At 47.8% G+C, this 16,955-nt stretch overlaps 1 protein-coding gene across 1 annotated transcript; it reads right to left on the bottom strand.

The window, feature by feature from the left end:
* Positions 1 to 1,094: 1,094 nt before the first annotated feature.
* On the bottom strand, positions 1,095 to 15,131 carry IRF4 (interferon regulatory factor 4). Its single transcript, XM_009903805.2, has 8 exons — positions 14,880 to 15,131; positions 14,267 to 14,453; positions 13,182 to 13,270; positions 12,502 to 12,643; positions 10,258 to 10,365; positions 8,148 to 8,501; positions 4,011 to 4,123; positions 1,095 to 1,367 (listed from the first exon to the last, which is right to left on the bottom strand). The coding sequence occupies exons 1-8, from the start codon at positions 15,081 to 15,083 to the stop codon at positions 1,224 to 1,226; spliced, it is 1,341 nt and encodes a 446-aa protein (XP_009902107.1). The 5' UTR covers positions 15,084 to 15,131; the 3' UTR covers positions 1,095 to 1,223.
* Positions 15,132 to 16,955: the final 1,824 nt, after the last annotated feature.

The raw sequence follows: 16,955 nt of genomic DNA, 5'->3' as shown, positions 1-16,955 counted from the left end.
TCACATCCATTTCCATCCCAGTGGCAGCAGGCTGCGAGCACACATGGAGAGCAGAGCTGGCTCTAAGTCAAAGGTGGTGGTTGTTTTAATGTGGCTCATGCATGTGCCATCAAAAACGGGCTGGCAGAACCATTCCTGTGCTGTTTCCCAGCTTAATTATAATGCATACCTACATACATATATACACACACACACATATATATATGAGATAGATATATATATATATGTGATATATATATGTGTGAGATACACATATATATATATGTGATGATATATATGTGAGATATATATATATATGATGATATATATATATAGGACATACACATATATATATGTGATTGATATATGTGTGTGTGTATATATATATAATGCATAGTAGCTTTTGATTATAAGAAAAATGTAACTGATTTTTTTTAAACTTGCTCTTTGGGACGCTAGAATTTTAGTGGCTGACCCACTAAATCCACAGGTAATAGGAGCTGAACAATCACACAGTCATAGAATGGTGGAAGGGATCTCTGGAGATCATCTAGTTCCCCTTTTCCTAACACAGTACCATAAATGCATCATCACCTTAGAAACTGCTTTTATGGGGGAAAGGGTAGGGTAACTCACTAGAAACAGGGGCAGCAATGAAAGTCATCATCAGGACAAATGTCTGTCAGTCAGGCATTTAAAAAAATATGTCTTTGAAGAATTGCTCTGGTTTGAAAAAATACACCGGAATATTCTATAGAAGAGCACAGGCATCGCACTTAGGAATCTGAATTTACACCCACGAATGTGTGTTGGCTACTCTCAATAAACCATCTAGTAGCTACAGTTTCAGACCGGGAACACCACGAATGTATGTACCTTCCCTGAGATCAGTGATCCAAAATAAATAGTCCTGCAAATACAACAGTACAAACTCTGGATTTAAGTCTTCGGTGCACATTGGTCCTCAGAACCCCAGGAGAGCGGGAAGCAAATGTAAACACAGCAATCATTTTGTCAGTTATGAGTTATTCTCAGTGACAGCTGGAACCTATGTGAGATGTGGCATCCCAACAGTGAAGAGCCATCGTTTGTATCATACAAAAAGGGCTGTCCCAGTTCACTTTGTTATCATGAACCCCTGAACGCATCCAGCTGCCGTGTAGGTCTCCAAACTGCAACCCAGATCTGCTCCTCCACTCTGCATCATCATTACAGTGCCTTTAAAGACCCTCTTCCTGAGGGTCTTATTCTTGAATAGAGGAATGGCGAATAGATCTGTGATAATCCTCCGGGCTAGTCACAAGTTCTGGTAAGTCATAGCCTCTCAGAAGATGCCCACTGTTTTGCTGAGCAAAGTAATACAGCTGCCTGGCAAACATTGGTTCAACCTTGAGAACAGAAAAGAAAAGGTTAATTAGACATGTGACAAGATTCCATGCTCCTCATCTTAGCTGGTTACGATGGTTTCCAGCTCAACACAAGGCAGGACAAACCCCTGCTGCTTCCCAGAATGGGAAAACTATTTCAGCGGTCTCACCAATCTCTGTCTCAAGCCAGGCCTTGCCTGTTCTGCTGCCAGCACACTCCTTACCATTGACCTTCCTTTAAGAGGCACATACCAGTGACACAAATGATGTATTGTGGTCCCTTGGCCAGCCCCTAGGCGTGACTGATGTCTACAGGCCAGGCATCTCCATGGCCACTCAAATGCATGACAAAGCACTGAAAGTCTCATCTGCCTTGTGAAGTACTCAAGCTCAAAATGCTGGAGCCCTCAGGTAGACTGACATATGTTGCCAAATGACTTCAATCTAACACAAAGGTTGGCCATTTGAATGGGCTGCCCAGGGAGGTGGTGGAGTCACCATCACTGGAGGTGTTCAGGAAGAGACTGGATGGGGTGCTTGGTGCCATGGTTTAGTTGATTAGGTGGTGTTGGATGATAGGTTGGACTCGATGATCTCAAAAGTCTTTTCCAACCTGGTTAATTCTATTCTATTCTATTCTACTCTACTCTTATTTCTGTTCATTCAATCGCTGATGAGGAATCTGTTCACTTTGCCCTCACTCCTCTCTCTTCAGAAACCACTCAGGGCTTTGGGCTTTGACTAGAAATATTTAAAATGCACACTGAGAACACCTGAAGCTCTCCTTACTCTCAGGGGAAGGACAGGTTGTGGACAACTCTTTTCCACAGCCCTCTCCTGCTAGTCAGGCAGCCCCTCTACCTTAAGCCACAGGAATCACTTTGGAGGAAGGCTCAGCCTTACTCTCAACAACTACCTGAAAGGTTGGAGTGAGATGAGGGTTGGGCTTTTCTCCTAAGTAAGAAGCAATAGGTCAAAAAGAAAAGACCTCAAATTGCACTGGGGAGGTTTAGAGGGAATGTGAGGAACAATTTCTTCACCAAAAGGGTTGTAAGGGTTGCCCAGACCTGGAACAGGCTTCCCAGGGCAGTGCCAAAGCCTCCATTCCTGGAGGGACTGAAAAGCCATGTAGACATGGTGCTGAGGGACACAGTTTAGTGGTGACCTGGCAATGTTGGGTTAATGGTTGGACTTAATGATCTTAAAGGTCTCTTCCAACCAAAATGATCCTATAAAAAATACACAGTCCATGGCTCTCACCTCTGGGAAAGGAGAGACCCAGACAGGATCACCATGTTGGAGTAGCCTCACTGATCCCCCTTCCCTTCCTCTCATCAGCATTCAGAGGCAGCTGAGCACTCCCCATCCCACCATGGAGAAGATGGGAAGGTAGTGGGGCAGGTGAGCCAGAAAACTCCTGGGGCATAGCTATTTGGTGAGATGGTGGAGCTCCCCAGCTCCCAGTCCAACATGCTGAGCAGGTTGAGGTAAGGGGGAAGCAAAGTTCTGGAAAGAGCAGGAGGCACAAGTTCACAGAGAAACTTCCAGACTAAAAGATAGAGAAGGAATAATAGGAAACTGAGAGATGGAAAGATGAGAAGCCAAAATGAGGGTGGAAGAGAATTCCAGGAGAGACAGGATAAAGAGCTACCTCTAATTAGCCCTTGCACAGCTGGGGAGGGATTTGTGAGCTTCCCACCTTCCACCCCAGAAACTTCCATGCAGCAGTGTGACTATGAAAGTTAAGGGGAGGCCACAGCTTAGGACAAAAGCCTGACCTAGGGCTGCTACCAAAGGGCTTCCAGAAAATTCAGAAAGGCACCAGTTTTCTTCCCAAGGATGCAATAAACTAAGCCCTGATGCTACTGTGTGCATTATCACCTCTCTTGTGGTTTTATGGGCCAATACAGCCAATTTAGAAAGTACCTGGTCTCAGTCTCTGTCATCACCCCCTCTCAGGCAGCATCCCGAAACACTAGCTCTGAGTGAGTGTGAACTGTGGTCAGTCAGCCCAGGAGCTTGCAGGTACCTTAACTCCAGAGCTGCACAGGTAGCCTCTGCATCAGGGCTGAGGTTCCTGATATGCAGGCCGGGATTCTGGAGCATCCTCAGGTGCAGCACTTGTGGAGACACCACATCCTTCACCACCCTGGCAGCCCCAGTAGCTGCATATATGGGCTGGGGCAACAAAACTCTCCAGCTCTTCCAGGGTACCTATCAGCTTTAGGTTCTGAAGCATTTTGCAAGAGATCATCAACAAGACTTAGGTGCGACAGCAAAGGAAATGGAATCACAGAACCATGAAAGGGTTTGAGCTGGAAGAGACCTTTAAAGGTCACCTAGTCTAACCACCTGCAGTGAGCAGGGACATCTTCAACTAGAGCAGGCTGCTCAGAGCCCCAAACAACCTGACCTGGAGTGCCTCCAGGGATGGAGCATCTAACTCCTCCCTGGGCAAACTGCTAAAATCAGGTGCTCTGCCGTCCTGAGGGCTACCAGTCAGTCCTTGTCAGACCCAGAGATTCAACCCCAGTCTGGATGGTGCTGCATTTGCAGGAATTTGTTACCTCCCTCACTACTGACACAAGGCAGAGAAGCCTTACTGGCAGATTCAGATCCTCCAAGGAACATGTTTCTTTTAGGTAAGGCAGAAGTCCTACTTACATGGGCTGTAATTAGTTTCCTCTGCCTCTGTGGATCTGGAAATTCCTCCCCAAAGCACAGAGCAACCTGGTACCGTGGCAGTGGACGTCCATGGTGAGCAAAAGCTTGCAGCTCTGGGAAGAGAGAAAAGGGATGTGAGTTAACCCCAGTGGGCAGGGAAGCACCATGCAGCCACTCGCTCCCAGCAGCAGCATGGGGGAGGGAACTGGAAGGGCAAAAGGGAGACAGATTGTGGGCTGAGATAAAGACAGCTTGATAGGTAAAAAAGAACCCCCCATAAAGACAAAAAAAAACCCCAAAATAAACCAATGATGCAAAAAAGCAATCGCTCACCACCAGCCAACCGATGCCCAGCCAGTCCCCAGGCAACAGTAGCCTCTGGGAAAACCCCACCCATGTTTTACTGCTGACCATGAGGTCATATGGCCTAGAATAGCCCTTTGGTCAGCTGTCCCAGCTGGTGTCCTCTCCCACCCTCACATCTACCCCAGCCTACTTCTGTGGGCATACAGTGAGAAATGGAGAAAGCCTTGAGCAGTGCAAACTTTAGCTACAGCATCCCTGTGTTACCAGCACTCCCTGGATCACAAATCCAAACCACAGCACCACATGGGCTGCTATGAAGAAATTAATTCCATCACAGCCAAAACCAGTACAGGCTGGTAAGGAAGACTTTGTGGATGGCTAAGCTCTAAATGGAAGACCATGGAGCACAGTAGGGGAAGATAAAGTGACCCCCCAGAGGAAGACGAGAGAGGTCAGGAAAAAGACAAGAGGCAAGGAGAAGCCACTGAGGTTGGAGACTTTCCCACAGAACATCTGGCACTGCAATTTTTCTGTCTCCTTTGCCTCACAAGTTAGCTCATGTGCACAAACCAAGATGTCCTCCAATCGGTATTTTTATTGGGCCTCAACAGCAGGACCTCACAGAGCAGACAGAACTTGCTCAAGTGGACACCCAACAGCTGCACAGAAGCCAGCAGCCTTTTAGTAGAGCCAGAAACTCAAAGTGCTGCCAGCCATGGAATTCATCCTAAGCTAGACACAGCAGTGGAGGCACCATTCTCCTTGTGCCTCATGATTGATGAGGTGGCCTCAAAACATGAAAAACCTGATTTAAGCCATGCACTGAGCCAGTCTGCTGCCCTCCTATGTTCCCTTCACCAGCCCACATCCTTGCACAGAGGGAAAAGGTCACATTATATTATTACTGCAATAGTCAAAGTGGTTCCTATGACAGGGAGCAGGGGAGATCTTTATAAGAGGCTTCTACTCAGGCCACAACCAATATGTTGTATTTCAGACACTGTATTTCCTCTTAGCAAAAAGAAATCTGCATCTAATACAATGTCCTTGTTAAAGCCTGTGTTATGTGAAGTATTTCCACAGAGCTGATTGGCAAAGATTTCCTTTTCATTGACCATTCTGTTCATGCTTTCTGGAAACAGTCAAAATTCATATGAAAAGCAGTGTCTTCCCATGAAGCACCCCCTGAAGAGTCTTCAAGCTTGGCATGAAAAATGCACCTCCTTCTGAAATGCACCCCTGCCACTTCTGCTCTAACCAGAGCTTTGCAGACCAAGGGGTGAATGCAGTTCCTTCCACCTACGTGTCCCAGCCCTGGCTTGAGATTACTGGTCTTACCAGAGGGGTCAGTTGTAAGACTAAAACAACAAGTAACCCACTTAGAGCGTAAAGCACAATGCTCCTCAGAGTCTCCCTCAAAACCCTGGTTTCATGTTTTTATCCTTTCTCCCCAGTGTTATTAGGCTCCAGCAATTCCCCACAGACCTGGAGAAGAAAGCCCTTTTTCTTCTCCACCAGTAGAATAATCAAGGCTGAAGGTCAACCTTGCACTTCTCCAAACCCTTCTGCTCACTCCATCACCCTTTCCAGGCCCAAGCACATCCTCTAACACTACAGGGCTCCCCATGCAACTTCCTAAACCTTGCCCATTCCCTGATACTTGAGGTCCAGCTCTTTCTGCCAAGCCAAACCTCCTCTGGCTGCTCCCCTCATGCTCCCAAATTCCCTTCTCCTATCTCCTGCTCTCCACCCAGCCCAACGCACCACATTTACTGCTCCCCAGAGACCATCTACCTGCTTTCTGATTTATTGCTGCTTTAGCCTTCTCAACAGTACAGGCTGCTCAACTCAAGCCTTGATGCTCTGGAGTAGTTTGCAGAGTCCAGATGCTCAGTGAGGCCCTATTTGCTGTGCTCCATAGCAGTTCTGCACCTGCCCCTTTCCCTACTGTCCAAGGTTTTCTCTCCTGGCAGAGATCTCCTGCCACTCCTCCTGAGGGAGGTCCAGTTTCCTAAGACAGGGATCCTCATGATTGCTTGCATTCTTAGCCCTCAGTACATTCAAATATGCCAATGGCAAGCAGCTTACAAACCTAGCTGAGCACCAACACCTGCCAAAGCTAACTTTGCACACACCACTGCAACCACACACCTGGGGCTGCACAGGCACTGGTGCACAAATAACTCAGGAGGAGGCAAAAAATAGCCGTTGCCTGGCCTTATCTTTGGGGTTAGGCATCTGAAAAGAGACCTTCTGTCAACCATTTGGAAGAACCCAGAGTACATTTAAAAAGTCACCTGAGGAAAGGGAAAGGGATTTCCAAAACCATGATCAGAAGTAGAATTATGCATCTTTAAAGTAGCATGTGATTGAAGTCCAAGTCAATACCCCAACCACAAATTCCCCTGTAAATTCTCACATCCAGGATCAGATTTCTTTCTTTAAATGCCCTTCTTGCCTGACCATCTTGCTAGGAGGGTACATCGACATGGAGAAAAGAAGGCTCCAAGGTGACCTAATTGTGGCCTTCCAGTATCTGAAGGGGGCCTACAAGAAGGCTGGGGAGGGACTTCTCAGGATATCAGGTAGTGATAGGACTAGGGGGAATGGAATGAAGCTGGAGGTGGGGAGATTCAGGCTGGACGTGAGGAGGAAGTTCTTCACCGTGAGAGTGGTGAAGCCCTGCAATGGGTTGCACAGGGAGGTGGTTGAGGCCCCATCCCTGGAGGTGCTTAAGACCAGGCTGGATGAGGCTCTGGCCAGGCTGATCTAGTGTGAGGTGTCCCTGCCCCTGGCAGGAGGGTTGGAACTAGATGATCCTTGTGGTCCCTTCCAACCCTGACCGATTCTATGATTCTATGATCATTCCTGGAATATAATGTATGTTAAAGCTGTTGGCTTGGGTTTGCTGGGCTTATTTCATTTTTGACAGGATTATAGTCCCAAGAGAGTCATGCCAGCACTGATGCCCTCTTCTAATGAGAAAACACCCCAACCCATATGCACACTGATCACCCACAGCAATGCAACAACCTCAAAAGAGAGCCAAGGTGTATTCCTGATGCCCAAGCTGTCCTCTGGGACAATGACTGTCTCCCAGCTTCCCTGGGTGGACAGCTTTCCTCCCTCTAACAGCTCAGAAGCACTGGGAAGTGGAGTTGAGGCTCTGCCCTTTCCTTCCATGGGCTGGAAGGAGAAGACACTGTCCTGAGCAGTGTCCTTGCCCACTCCGTACTGCCTGTGGTGAATCAAGACCTGTGAAGACCTTCCCCCAGTGCTCTGGAGAGGTAACCAACTCCTTGCTGAGAGTATTAGGAAATCTCAAAACTCCAGAGGCTGTGAAATCCTCTTTACCCCAAGATATTTAAACACCAGCAAAAACTGAGATGCTTTCACCTGAACTTCATGCTGGTATTTGTATACTCTGACCAAGATCTCAGGCTCACTTTGGGTCAATAGCACCATGAGTACAGACCTAACTAGGACTTCTGTGAGAAGATCCAGCATCAGGATCCACTTCTTTCTGACACTCAGTTTGTGGAAAGACTTTTTTGTTAGGCTCCTCCTTATGCTTCTTAAAGAGATGTGGAATTTTGGGTGTCACTATCAGCTCACTCCTGCTTATTTGTGTAGGGACACTGGAGGTGCATGGAGAGCAGAATTTGACAGGATTATCCAGGAGTCAACTACCCCTTGACTGCTCTTGCCCAGAAGAAGTAAGGAATAATCCTTACCCTAAGGTTACACAGAAAGAGCCCTCCTGTAAGTCTGAAGTGGAGAGTGACCAGGTGACACCTCCAGAAACACTACCAAAGCCCTGTTGGAACTTACCTGCCAAAAATTGCTGAGTGTCAAAGAGCTTGCAGGTTTGGTCCCGCTCCAGTTTATTGGGTCGATCACTGCAGAGTGCCAGAGGCCCATCCCAGTAGATCCTGCTTTGGCAAAGTCTCTTAGCATAGAGGCCATCAGGTGCCATCCACAGTATTACTCCTCGTTCCAAGTGGCTCAGTAGTTTTTCTATGTTCTTCCTCTGGCCATTATCCTCTGGATAAGGGAAGATTACTTGCTCCAGGCTGCTGACCTCATAACTTTGGCCATGGGATATTCTGCAACCTTCAGGACTAGAAGTTGTCACCTCCTTGACCAGTATTTCACGGTAATACAAGCAGATGTGGAGTCGACCGTCTACAAGAAGGCAAAATAAAAAGCATCATTGTGACACATCAGTCTGAACATTTTATGCTTCAGAGCTGTACTAGGACCAGGCAAGCCTGAAAGAGATTTCTGAGCCTGGTAGTCACCACCACCCAGAAGACAGGCTCACAACAGCCAAAATTGCATAAATCATATAAATACTAAACCTTTTGAGACACAGTGGAATTAATGCCCTCTCATTTCAGTCTAAAGGCTACTGATGTGGGAATTTTGCAGGAACTAACACCCTGCAGACTTCATGTTTCCATTTAAAAGGAAAAGTCTGCACAGGACAAGTTGTCGCTGGTCATACTTTCTGAGGTCACATTACAATTAAACCCACAGCTCAGTTCACTTCCTCAGATTTAATCAGGAAGTAGCTGTTTCTCCCCAGATTTTGCATAAAAGAGGTTTCTGCAGAGGGGATTTGCAAGCTTACACTGAGGAGAAGCAACTGCTGCCTCCAGCTCCAGTAGGGATGTACCTCAAATCCCCAGCCTGACTCAAATGGCTACTTGGCCAACTTGGCTGACCCCTAAAAATCACACTGCACTGAATATATAGAAATATAATATCTGTGTGTATGAAATGTGCTTCTATATATAAACAGAGAGACACACACAGAGATACAGCCCCTGGTTCAGGAGAACAACCCTGCTCAAGACACCTGCTCAGTACCATACTACAGCTTGATCCATTATTGCTGTGACAAGCCCATTCCTACACCACCTCCCAGATTTTATTCAGGAAGTTCCTCAGCATCCAGATGTCTGCAAACATGGATGAAATAACTTCCCTTCCCTTTCCCAAACACCTTATTTTAATAATAATAATAATAATAATAATAATAATAATAATAATAATAATAATAATAATAATAATAATAATAATAATAATAATAATAATAATAATAATAATGATAAAACCAGGTTGGAAGAGACCTTCAAGATCATCACGTCCAACCCATCATCCAAGACCATCTAATCAAGTAAACTATGCAACCAATCACCCCATCAAGTCTCCTCCTGAACACCTCCAATGATGGTGACTCCACCACCTCCCCAGGCAGCCCATTCCAATGGGCAATCATTCTCTCTGTATAGAACTTCTTCCTAACATCCAACCTAAACCTCCCCTGGCGCAGTCTGAGACTGTGTCCTCTTTCACCAGGAATCATGAATTAGGTGACACAAGGAGAAACGTAGCAAGGTGCCCAGGTAAGACTGGGGTTTGGGGGCTCCTACCAAATGAAATACTGAACTAAAAGTCACTGAGCTCCCCCAAAATATCCAAGCTCCCCTCATTTGGTGGCTCACTGAAGAAACCCAACACTGACACTCTGAGCCAGCAAAGCACTTCCCAACTGTAACCACTTTCATCTCTTTGAGCTGGAGCTACACGCATCTAAGTATCCCAGAAAAGCAATCCCATTGGTAATGGGCTGCCTAGGGAGGTGGTGGAGTCTCCATCATTGGAGGTGTTTAGGAGGAGACTTGATGGGGTGATTGGTTGCATGGTTTAGTTGATTAGATGGTGTTGGATGATAGGTTGGACGTAATGATCTTGAAGGTCTCTTCCAACCTGGTCTATTCTATTCTATTCACCAAAATTAATTAATTGAAAAGGTTTCTTTTGTTTTTCCTTCTTTTTCTCTTTTCATCAGAAAGAAGAGATGGTGCCAGGGCAAGTCAGAAGGCAGAGCCTGTTGTCATGCTTTGCAGAAAGCCTGGAGGGGCTTGGACCTTACCTGACAGGGCGAGGGCTTCACCGGACCTTATGCTTGGCTCGATCGGGATGCCAGGAGTCTGGGACTCAGGAGGGGCACAAGCATAAAAGGTTCCTGTCACCTGACAACCTGTTTTCACAAACAAAAGTCAGTAACAGTTGCCTGAATCCTAAAGAAAAGCTGGGGCAGAGATCACATAAGTGAGTTGTCTGGGCCCCACCAGGAACTCTCTCTCTCTCTCTTCCCCACTTTCTTCTTAAAAAGATGCTCTTTCCCAGCTTTTCCAGGTATGTCAGCTCTGCTGAGCTCTCTGGATCTCCCATTGGTTGGGATGGATTTTCATTTGGGTCTGCACAAAATACCCCTTTAACATGTCAGTATTCCCCTTGGTCCTTTTCCCTTACCCAACATACTGTTCCATTACAGAGTTGATTTACCTTTTCAACTACAGTGCTCTGAGGAGCTGCCTGCTTAAACCAATCAGTCCCATGTAAGAGATTTTACTAGTGTCAGGTAGAAGAATAAAGCTGGAATTAACACTGATTAAAGAATAGGTAAAGGAATTTGTGCAGCAAGAGATTATTAGGGCTTTACTACCAGGATTATTCTTAGACTGATCCAAGAGATGCCTTTCAGTAGGTGAATTATATCAGGAGATGTTTTCCTCTGTTTGGAGGATGATGGGAATGACTTGCAGATAAACAAACACTGCCTTTCCCCAGCGGTAGGACCCACCACAACCAGGAGCTGGAGCAATGTGGATACAAACCACCCACAAGTCTTGACACTTTTAATGAGAAACTCAAAACCAACCACTAACAACTGCCTCCAAATGTAGAAAATGTGTGTGTAACTGCTGCACAGGATGTACCTCAGGGCACAGCTCATTCAGCTTGCCACCTCCATTTCTCATTAGCAAATAGCTCAGCTGTTTAAGATCTAGTGGAGACTTGCAAAGATGCTGAGGGCACTGGAGCCTCTCTCTGAAGAGGAAAGGCTGAGAGACCTGGGGCTGTTTAGAAAAGAACAGACTGAGAGGACATCTTCTCAATACTGATCAGGGGACAAGAGGATGGGGCCAAACTCTTTCCAGTGATGCCCAGTGACAGATGAAGGGGCAATGGGCACAAACTGGAACACAGGAGGTTCCATCTTAACATGAAGGAAAAACTTCTTTCCTGTGAGTGTGCCAGGGCACTAGGCCAAGCTGCCTAGAGAGAGGTTGTGGAGTCTCCTTCTCTGGAGAGATTTCAAACCTGCCTAGACATTGTGATCCTGTGCAACCTGCTCTGGGTAACTCTGCATCAGCAGTGGGGTTGGACTAGGTGATCTCCAGAGATCTCCTCTAATACCCACTATGCTGGGATTCTGGGACTCTACCTGTCAGCAAAAATTGCCCTGCACTGAGCATTTACTTTTTAGCAGAGCCAAAGACTTCTCTGGACTGAAATCTCTACAGAGCTGTCCTCTGAAAATGTAGTAACTGCTCTTAGAAGTTCCTTCTCCCTTTCCATCCCTTCTTGCCCTTCTGAGCCAGCTGCTGCTTCTCACAAAGCAAACGCCTGTGTCATCAGGTGAGTTATCCTGCAAGGCTCTACAGCACATGTTTCCCTTCCTCTCATATTTCATCCCCTGCAGAGTTCAGCATTGGCAGTTTTCACAATTCAGGCTTTTTTTCCTAAGGATGCTGAGCTTGGAAAGCCACGATTATGTCAGGCTCTGGTACTTGGAGTTCTTCAGGGAAGGGAACATCCCTTTATTCTGTCTCTGCTGTACCAGCCCCAAGAGAGACTCAGTCCATGACAAGTTGTCCTGTTGCCACAGCACTAAAATAAAGACTTAATTTCAGCTTTGCCCTGGGAACAACAATGCCATTCTAACCCACAAGGCTGGAGGGAAAAACCTCACTGATGTGTGCCTCGGAAGGTCCAAAACCAGAAAGCAAAGCTAAACACATGTTCCCATTTGGGGCTTTGGAGGGGGGTTGGTTCTCAGAGCTTTGGAGACAGCACACAACTTTTAGGGGCTGACTTGTGTCAGCTCAGAGGACTGAGCAGCCCACACACCACACGTACAGTGGCAAAGCAAGAGCCTTGAGGGCAAACGCTCTTGCCATGATCCCCAGGGCTCTCCCAGAAGGGAGCCCAGCACCCACCTCCAGCCACTTCTGCTAATTCCCATCAAAGCCACAAAGAAGCAGCCTGAAATCTGCTGTTCTTCCAGGTGACCCACCTCAACAAGCAATCCTAAACAGAAGCATCTTACCGTTTTCACAGCCAGGTCCTTGCCAGTGATGGCTGCGAGCTGCAAAGGGGACACTGGCACACTGGTAGGGAATGTCAGGATGTGGCTGCTCCGGGGCAAACTCCCTCCAGTTCCGTTCGTGGGGCACCATGTAGTTTGGTACCTATTCAATTTAACAAGATAATTCTTTTACTCAGCAGCTGTTAAACCCACTGTGATGCATGGATGGCATCAACTTCCACATCTCAGCTCCTTGATTTTCTCTGACAAAAGCCCATGGAGGTCTGAGCTTTGCCCAGGCTACACAAATGGCACTTGGCCACCACCGCGAATGAGGCTTTCCAATGAACTTCTCACCACTGGTGTAAATAATAAGCAGAGTGGAATAACAAAAGGCAGTCAAAGCATGACTGGTAAATGTCTGCCCAGAAGAGCAAGGCTTTGCTGGGTGCATGTACTCTGGCATCAACAGAAGGGCAGGGCACCAGGGTCTATCGCCCAACAGAAAAAGGATAAACAACACCCAGGGAAATCAAATTCCCTGTGGCCTCACATGACATTACAAAAGCTGCTTCTTGCATTCTCAGTTTGTGTAATGAAGTTTCTTCCCAGGGAGAAGCAGAGAGAAAAGACAGACACAGCACAAAAATGCTGCTGCTCGGCGTTCAAGTAGCAAGCGAAATGCACAACTGATGTCATACCTGAGATGGTAGTGAAGTGTAAGGAGATGTTATTGGAAAGGAATGGTTCATCATTAATGGTTGCTCCTCCATGCTGATCTGTTTTGCACCTACATTCACCAGAAGGATGAAAATACATGTCAACCACAGCATAAGGAAATCTGGAATTGGCAGACTGATGACAGAACCCCAGCATGGTGGGGGTTGGAAGGGACTTCTGGAGATCATCTACTCCAAGACCCCTGCTAAAACAAGGTCACACAGAGCAGGTTGCCCAGGATTGCAATATCCCGGTGGGTTTAGAATCTCTCCAGAGAAGGAGACTCCACAACCACTCTGCACAGCCTGGTCCAGTGCTCTCGCACCCTCACAGTAAAGAAGTTTCTCCCCATGTTCATGTGGGACTGACAAATTCATACAACTTTGAAGATAACCATACGACCTGACTTTGAAGATAACCATACAACCTGACTTTGAACAAGCAGAAGACTAAAATGGGGCAGGATCTGGGACAGAACTCCTGGTAGTCCATTCTCCTGGGCTCTCCAGTGTCTCCCAGGGAGTGTTGCTAAGCCATACCCAGTGGTGGGTACACCCACAATGCCCTCTCTGGGCCACGCCTGGCACTAGGAGCTTCTTGGAGGCCAGGCAGCTGCAGGCTGGGCAATCTTCACTCCCAGCTCTTCCCCCTGCAGCAGTTACCCACTATCCAAGCTCAAAACACTTCTGCTCTTCCCTGTATTCCAAACCAAGATCCAGCAAGCAATTTATGGAGTTTGTTTGCCATGAGGCACTTGCTTGGTTCTAGCTATGCAGAGCTGGCAGGGATGCTCCAGCTATAAGAGCAATTTCTCCAGTAATGTGCAGGACACTCATCTGTATCTCTTGCAAGGTCTCCCTTCCACTACCCTGACTCAGACACCAGTGGTCTTCACACAGATCCAGCCTTGTGAGTCATCAGGACAAGCTGCACTTGAGCCCTGCATTTTATCTCCTTACAAAGACTTAAAAAGGCTATGGGGCCATCCCAGAAAAGCACATTTTGGTCCTCATCTGCTTAAAATGGGACATATTTACACTCACACAAGGAATCTGAGATGCTTTACCTTTTTTAGCTCCTTCTGGCACTATTCTGTACACTTTATAAGGATCTGAGATGTCCAGCTGGCTTCTCTCCACCAGCTCTTCAAAGTCATTGCTCTTGTTCAAAGCACACCTTAATCTTGTCTTCCAGGTAGGGGGGTCTGGTTTATCAATGCCCTCTCTGAACTTCCCTTTGAAAAGAGCCCAAGCCTGGAAACATTTGAGATAATCAAAAGAATGAGAGAAAAAAAAAAGGAGAAAAAAGAACAGAAAGAAGAATCAGGCACAAGGTACAAATCCACAATGCTTGAAACACCATCTGCCTGTGTGCTTGTATGTGCATGAATTTACTCCCTATAGGTTTAGGCTGACAAAAAAAAGCAGCGTGGAAAGGTAGGAAAAAGTTGAGCAGACACACAGGAAAGGGGAGAAAATTATCCAAGAAATAGATGTGCTGCAGTCCCACAAGCATCAAGCTCCACAAGGAGAAGAGGGAAAGGGCGTGTGCTCTTGACCCTCAAACACAGGAGACACCGAGGCAAGAGGCAAGGCCACCCTGTAGAGCCAGCTAAAGAGGATGAGCCCTCCAGACACGCCTCTTATGACCCCAAGCCCCAAGGCCAGGCCGAGCCCTACCTTGAAGAGGGCAGCATCTTCCTCCCGGTTGTAGTCCTGCTTGCCCGCGTGCTTCCAGGGGATGCGGAAGATGCTCTTCTCGTCGTTCTCCCACACCAGCCCCGGGTACTTGCCGCTGTCGATCTGGTCGATCAGCCACTGACGAAGTTTGCCGTTGCCACAGCTCACCGAGTTCATCCCGCACTCACCTGCCTCCAAGTTCATGCCACTCGTGTCAAACGCTTGGGTGGGGGGGTTTGGGGTGCCTCACCGAGCCCGCCTCTCCGCACACACCCAAGCACCAGCTCTCGGGGGACCTGCAGAGGAAGGAGAGAGGAGCGGAATTGAGGGGGAGAGGAAAAGCCACAGGTCAGGCGCTGACAAGTCCCCGTGTGGAGCCCCACCTTCGGCCCCCAGCCACCAGTGCCACACGTGTGACACCAAACGGCAGCTTCTGCGTGCAAGGGCGGGCTGGGGGACCCGGGAAACACGGTACAGAGCCTCAGGAAGCTGGGCACAGTCCCCCACACACCTCCCCAGGCACCACTCATGCTGCAGACTGACAGACTTCCCCCCTGTCCCGACACTGCTTTGCATGAATGTACACAAGGGGGGGGTTGAAATCTGCACTGTGGGTGACTTGAGGAACAAAGCCCTCGTCCTGCCCAGAGCTGGGTGATTTTTTGGGTTATTTTCTAAACAACAAAAAAAAAAGGGGGGGGGGGGAGGAGAGGGAGCATAAAAACATTTTTCATCTGACAGGGTATGTACATAGTGTCAGCACACACAGAATTTGGAGGGATTCACATAAATTTCTGATTTATACAGCAGATAACTGTAAGATCAAAGGAGTTTTCAAAAGCTCATTTAAGCAAGACACATTGGAACGTGCTATGTCCTACACATACCTACCCCCTCCCAACTGCTCCCAGCATGCATATATATATATAGTAGCATCCAATTCTACAGATTGCAAATACCTATAAGTGGGAAGATACCAACCTACAGAGGAGCCTGGCAGGGGACCCTTGTCTCCAGGAACACAGGAGCTTGCAGCCAGCAGCACAGAGCCCTGGCTGTGTGCAGCCCTAAGTGCTGGGCACCTGCTGGAAAGGTCCTAATGGGAGGTCACCAACAGCAGCGATAGGAACTTGGTGCCAAGTTTATCTCCCTGATCTGAAAGTGCTTGAATGCTCCCAAAAGCTTAATTAGGAAGGGTTCCCCCACCACCAACAGGCTTTCATCTAATAGATAGATGTGGTGCTGAAAGACATGGTTTAGTGGTGGCCTGGCAGTGCTAGGTTAATGGCTGGACTTGGCCGTCTTGAAGACCTCTTCCAACCAAAACGAGTCTATGATTCTAACAAAAAAGTAATTCCTTACCCACAGTCTGCTTCTAGCCACAAAGGAGACTTTAAGAGGTCCTTGGAAAGGTACCCATGGGAGGCAGCACCCTCACACCTCTCCTCACTGACAGCATCCCCCAGGACACTAACTTGTTCTCCAGCTTCTGATCTGGACACAACGTGTATGAGGGGCAACCAAGATCACAGGTGACAGAATCAATCCTGTCATGGTGGGGGCTGGAAGGGACCCCTGGGGATCATCTAGTCCAAACCCCCTGCTAAAGCACAGTCATACACAATATGTTGTCCAGGACTGCAATATCTAGGTGGATTTGGAATCTCTCCAGAGAAGGAGATTCCACAGTCTCTCTGGAACAGAACAGGACCCCACTGGAACCAGCACAAAACCCCAGACAGTCTTTTCCTACACCTTAGACAGGGCACAAAGTGCATCCACCCATCCATCCACACAACCCTCCCCAGGGCAGGGGGAATCGGCAGTGCCGGGGCCAGCGCACATCTCACCTCGGGAGCAGATAATGGGCAGGTATTCTTATTGTCCTTTAGGGGGGAAACCAATTATCCCCCCCCCCCCCCGAAAAAAGGGGGGGAATGGGGGTGTGTGGAGGCTGCTGAGGTGCTGCCAGCACCAGGAGAAGCCCAAACGGGGACCAGCCGAGATGCTCACCCCATGACACACCCCGGCCCGTCGGGTCCCGCCGTACAGGCTGCTCTGGTCGGGTCCCGGAGG

Source organism: Dryobates pubescens, chromosome 9, assembly GCF_014839835.1.
Source record: "Dryobates pubescens isolate bDryPub1 chromosome 9, bDryPub1.pri, whole genome shotgun sequence".
Lineage (NCBI taxonomy): Eukaryota > Metazoa > Chordata > Aves > Piciformes > Picidae > Dryobates > Dryobates pubescens.
This window is presented reverse-complemented; position numbering and strand designations above follow the sequence as displayed.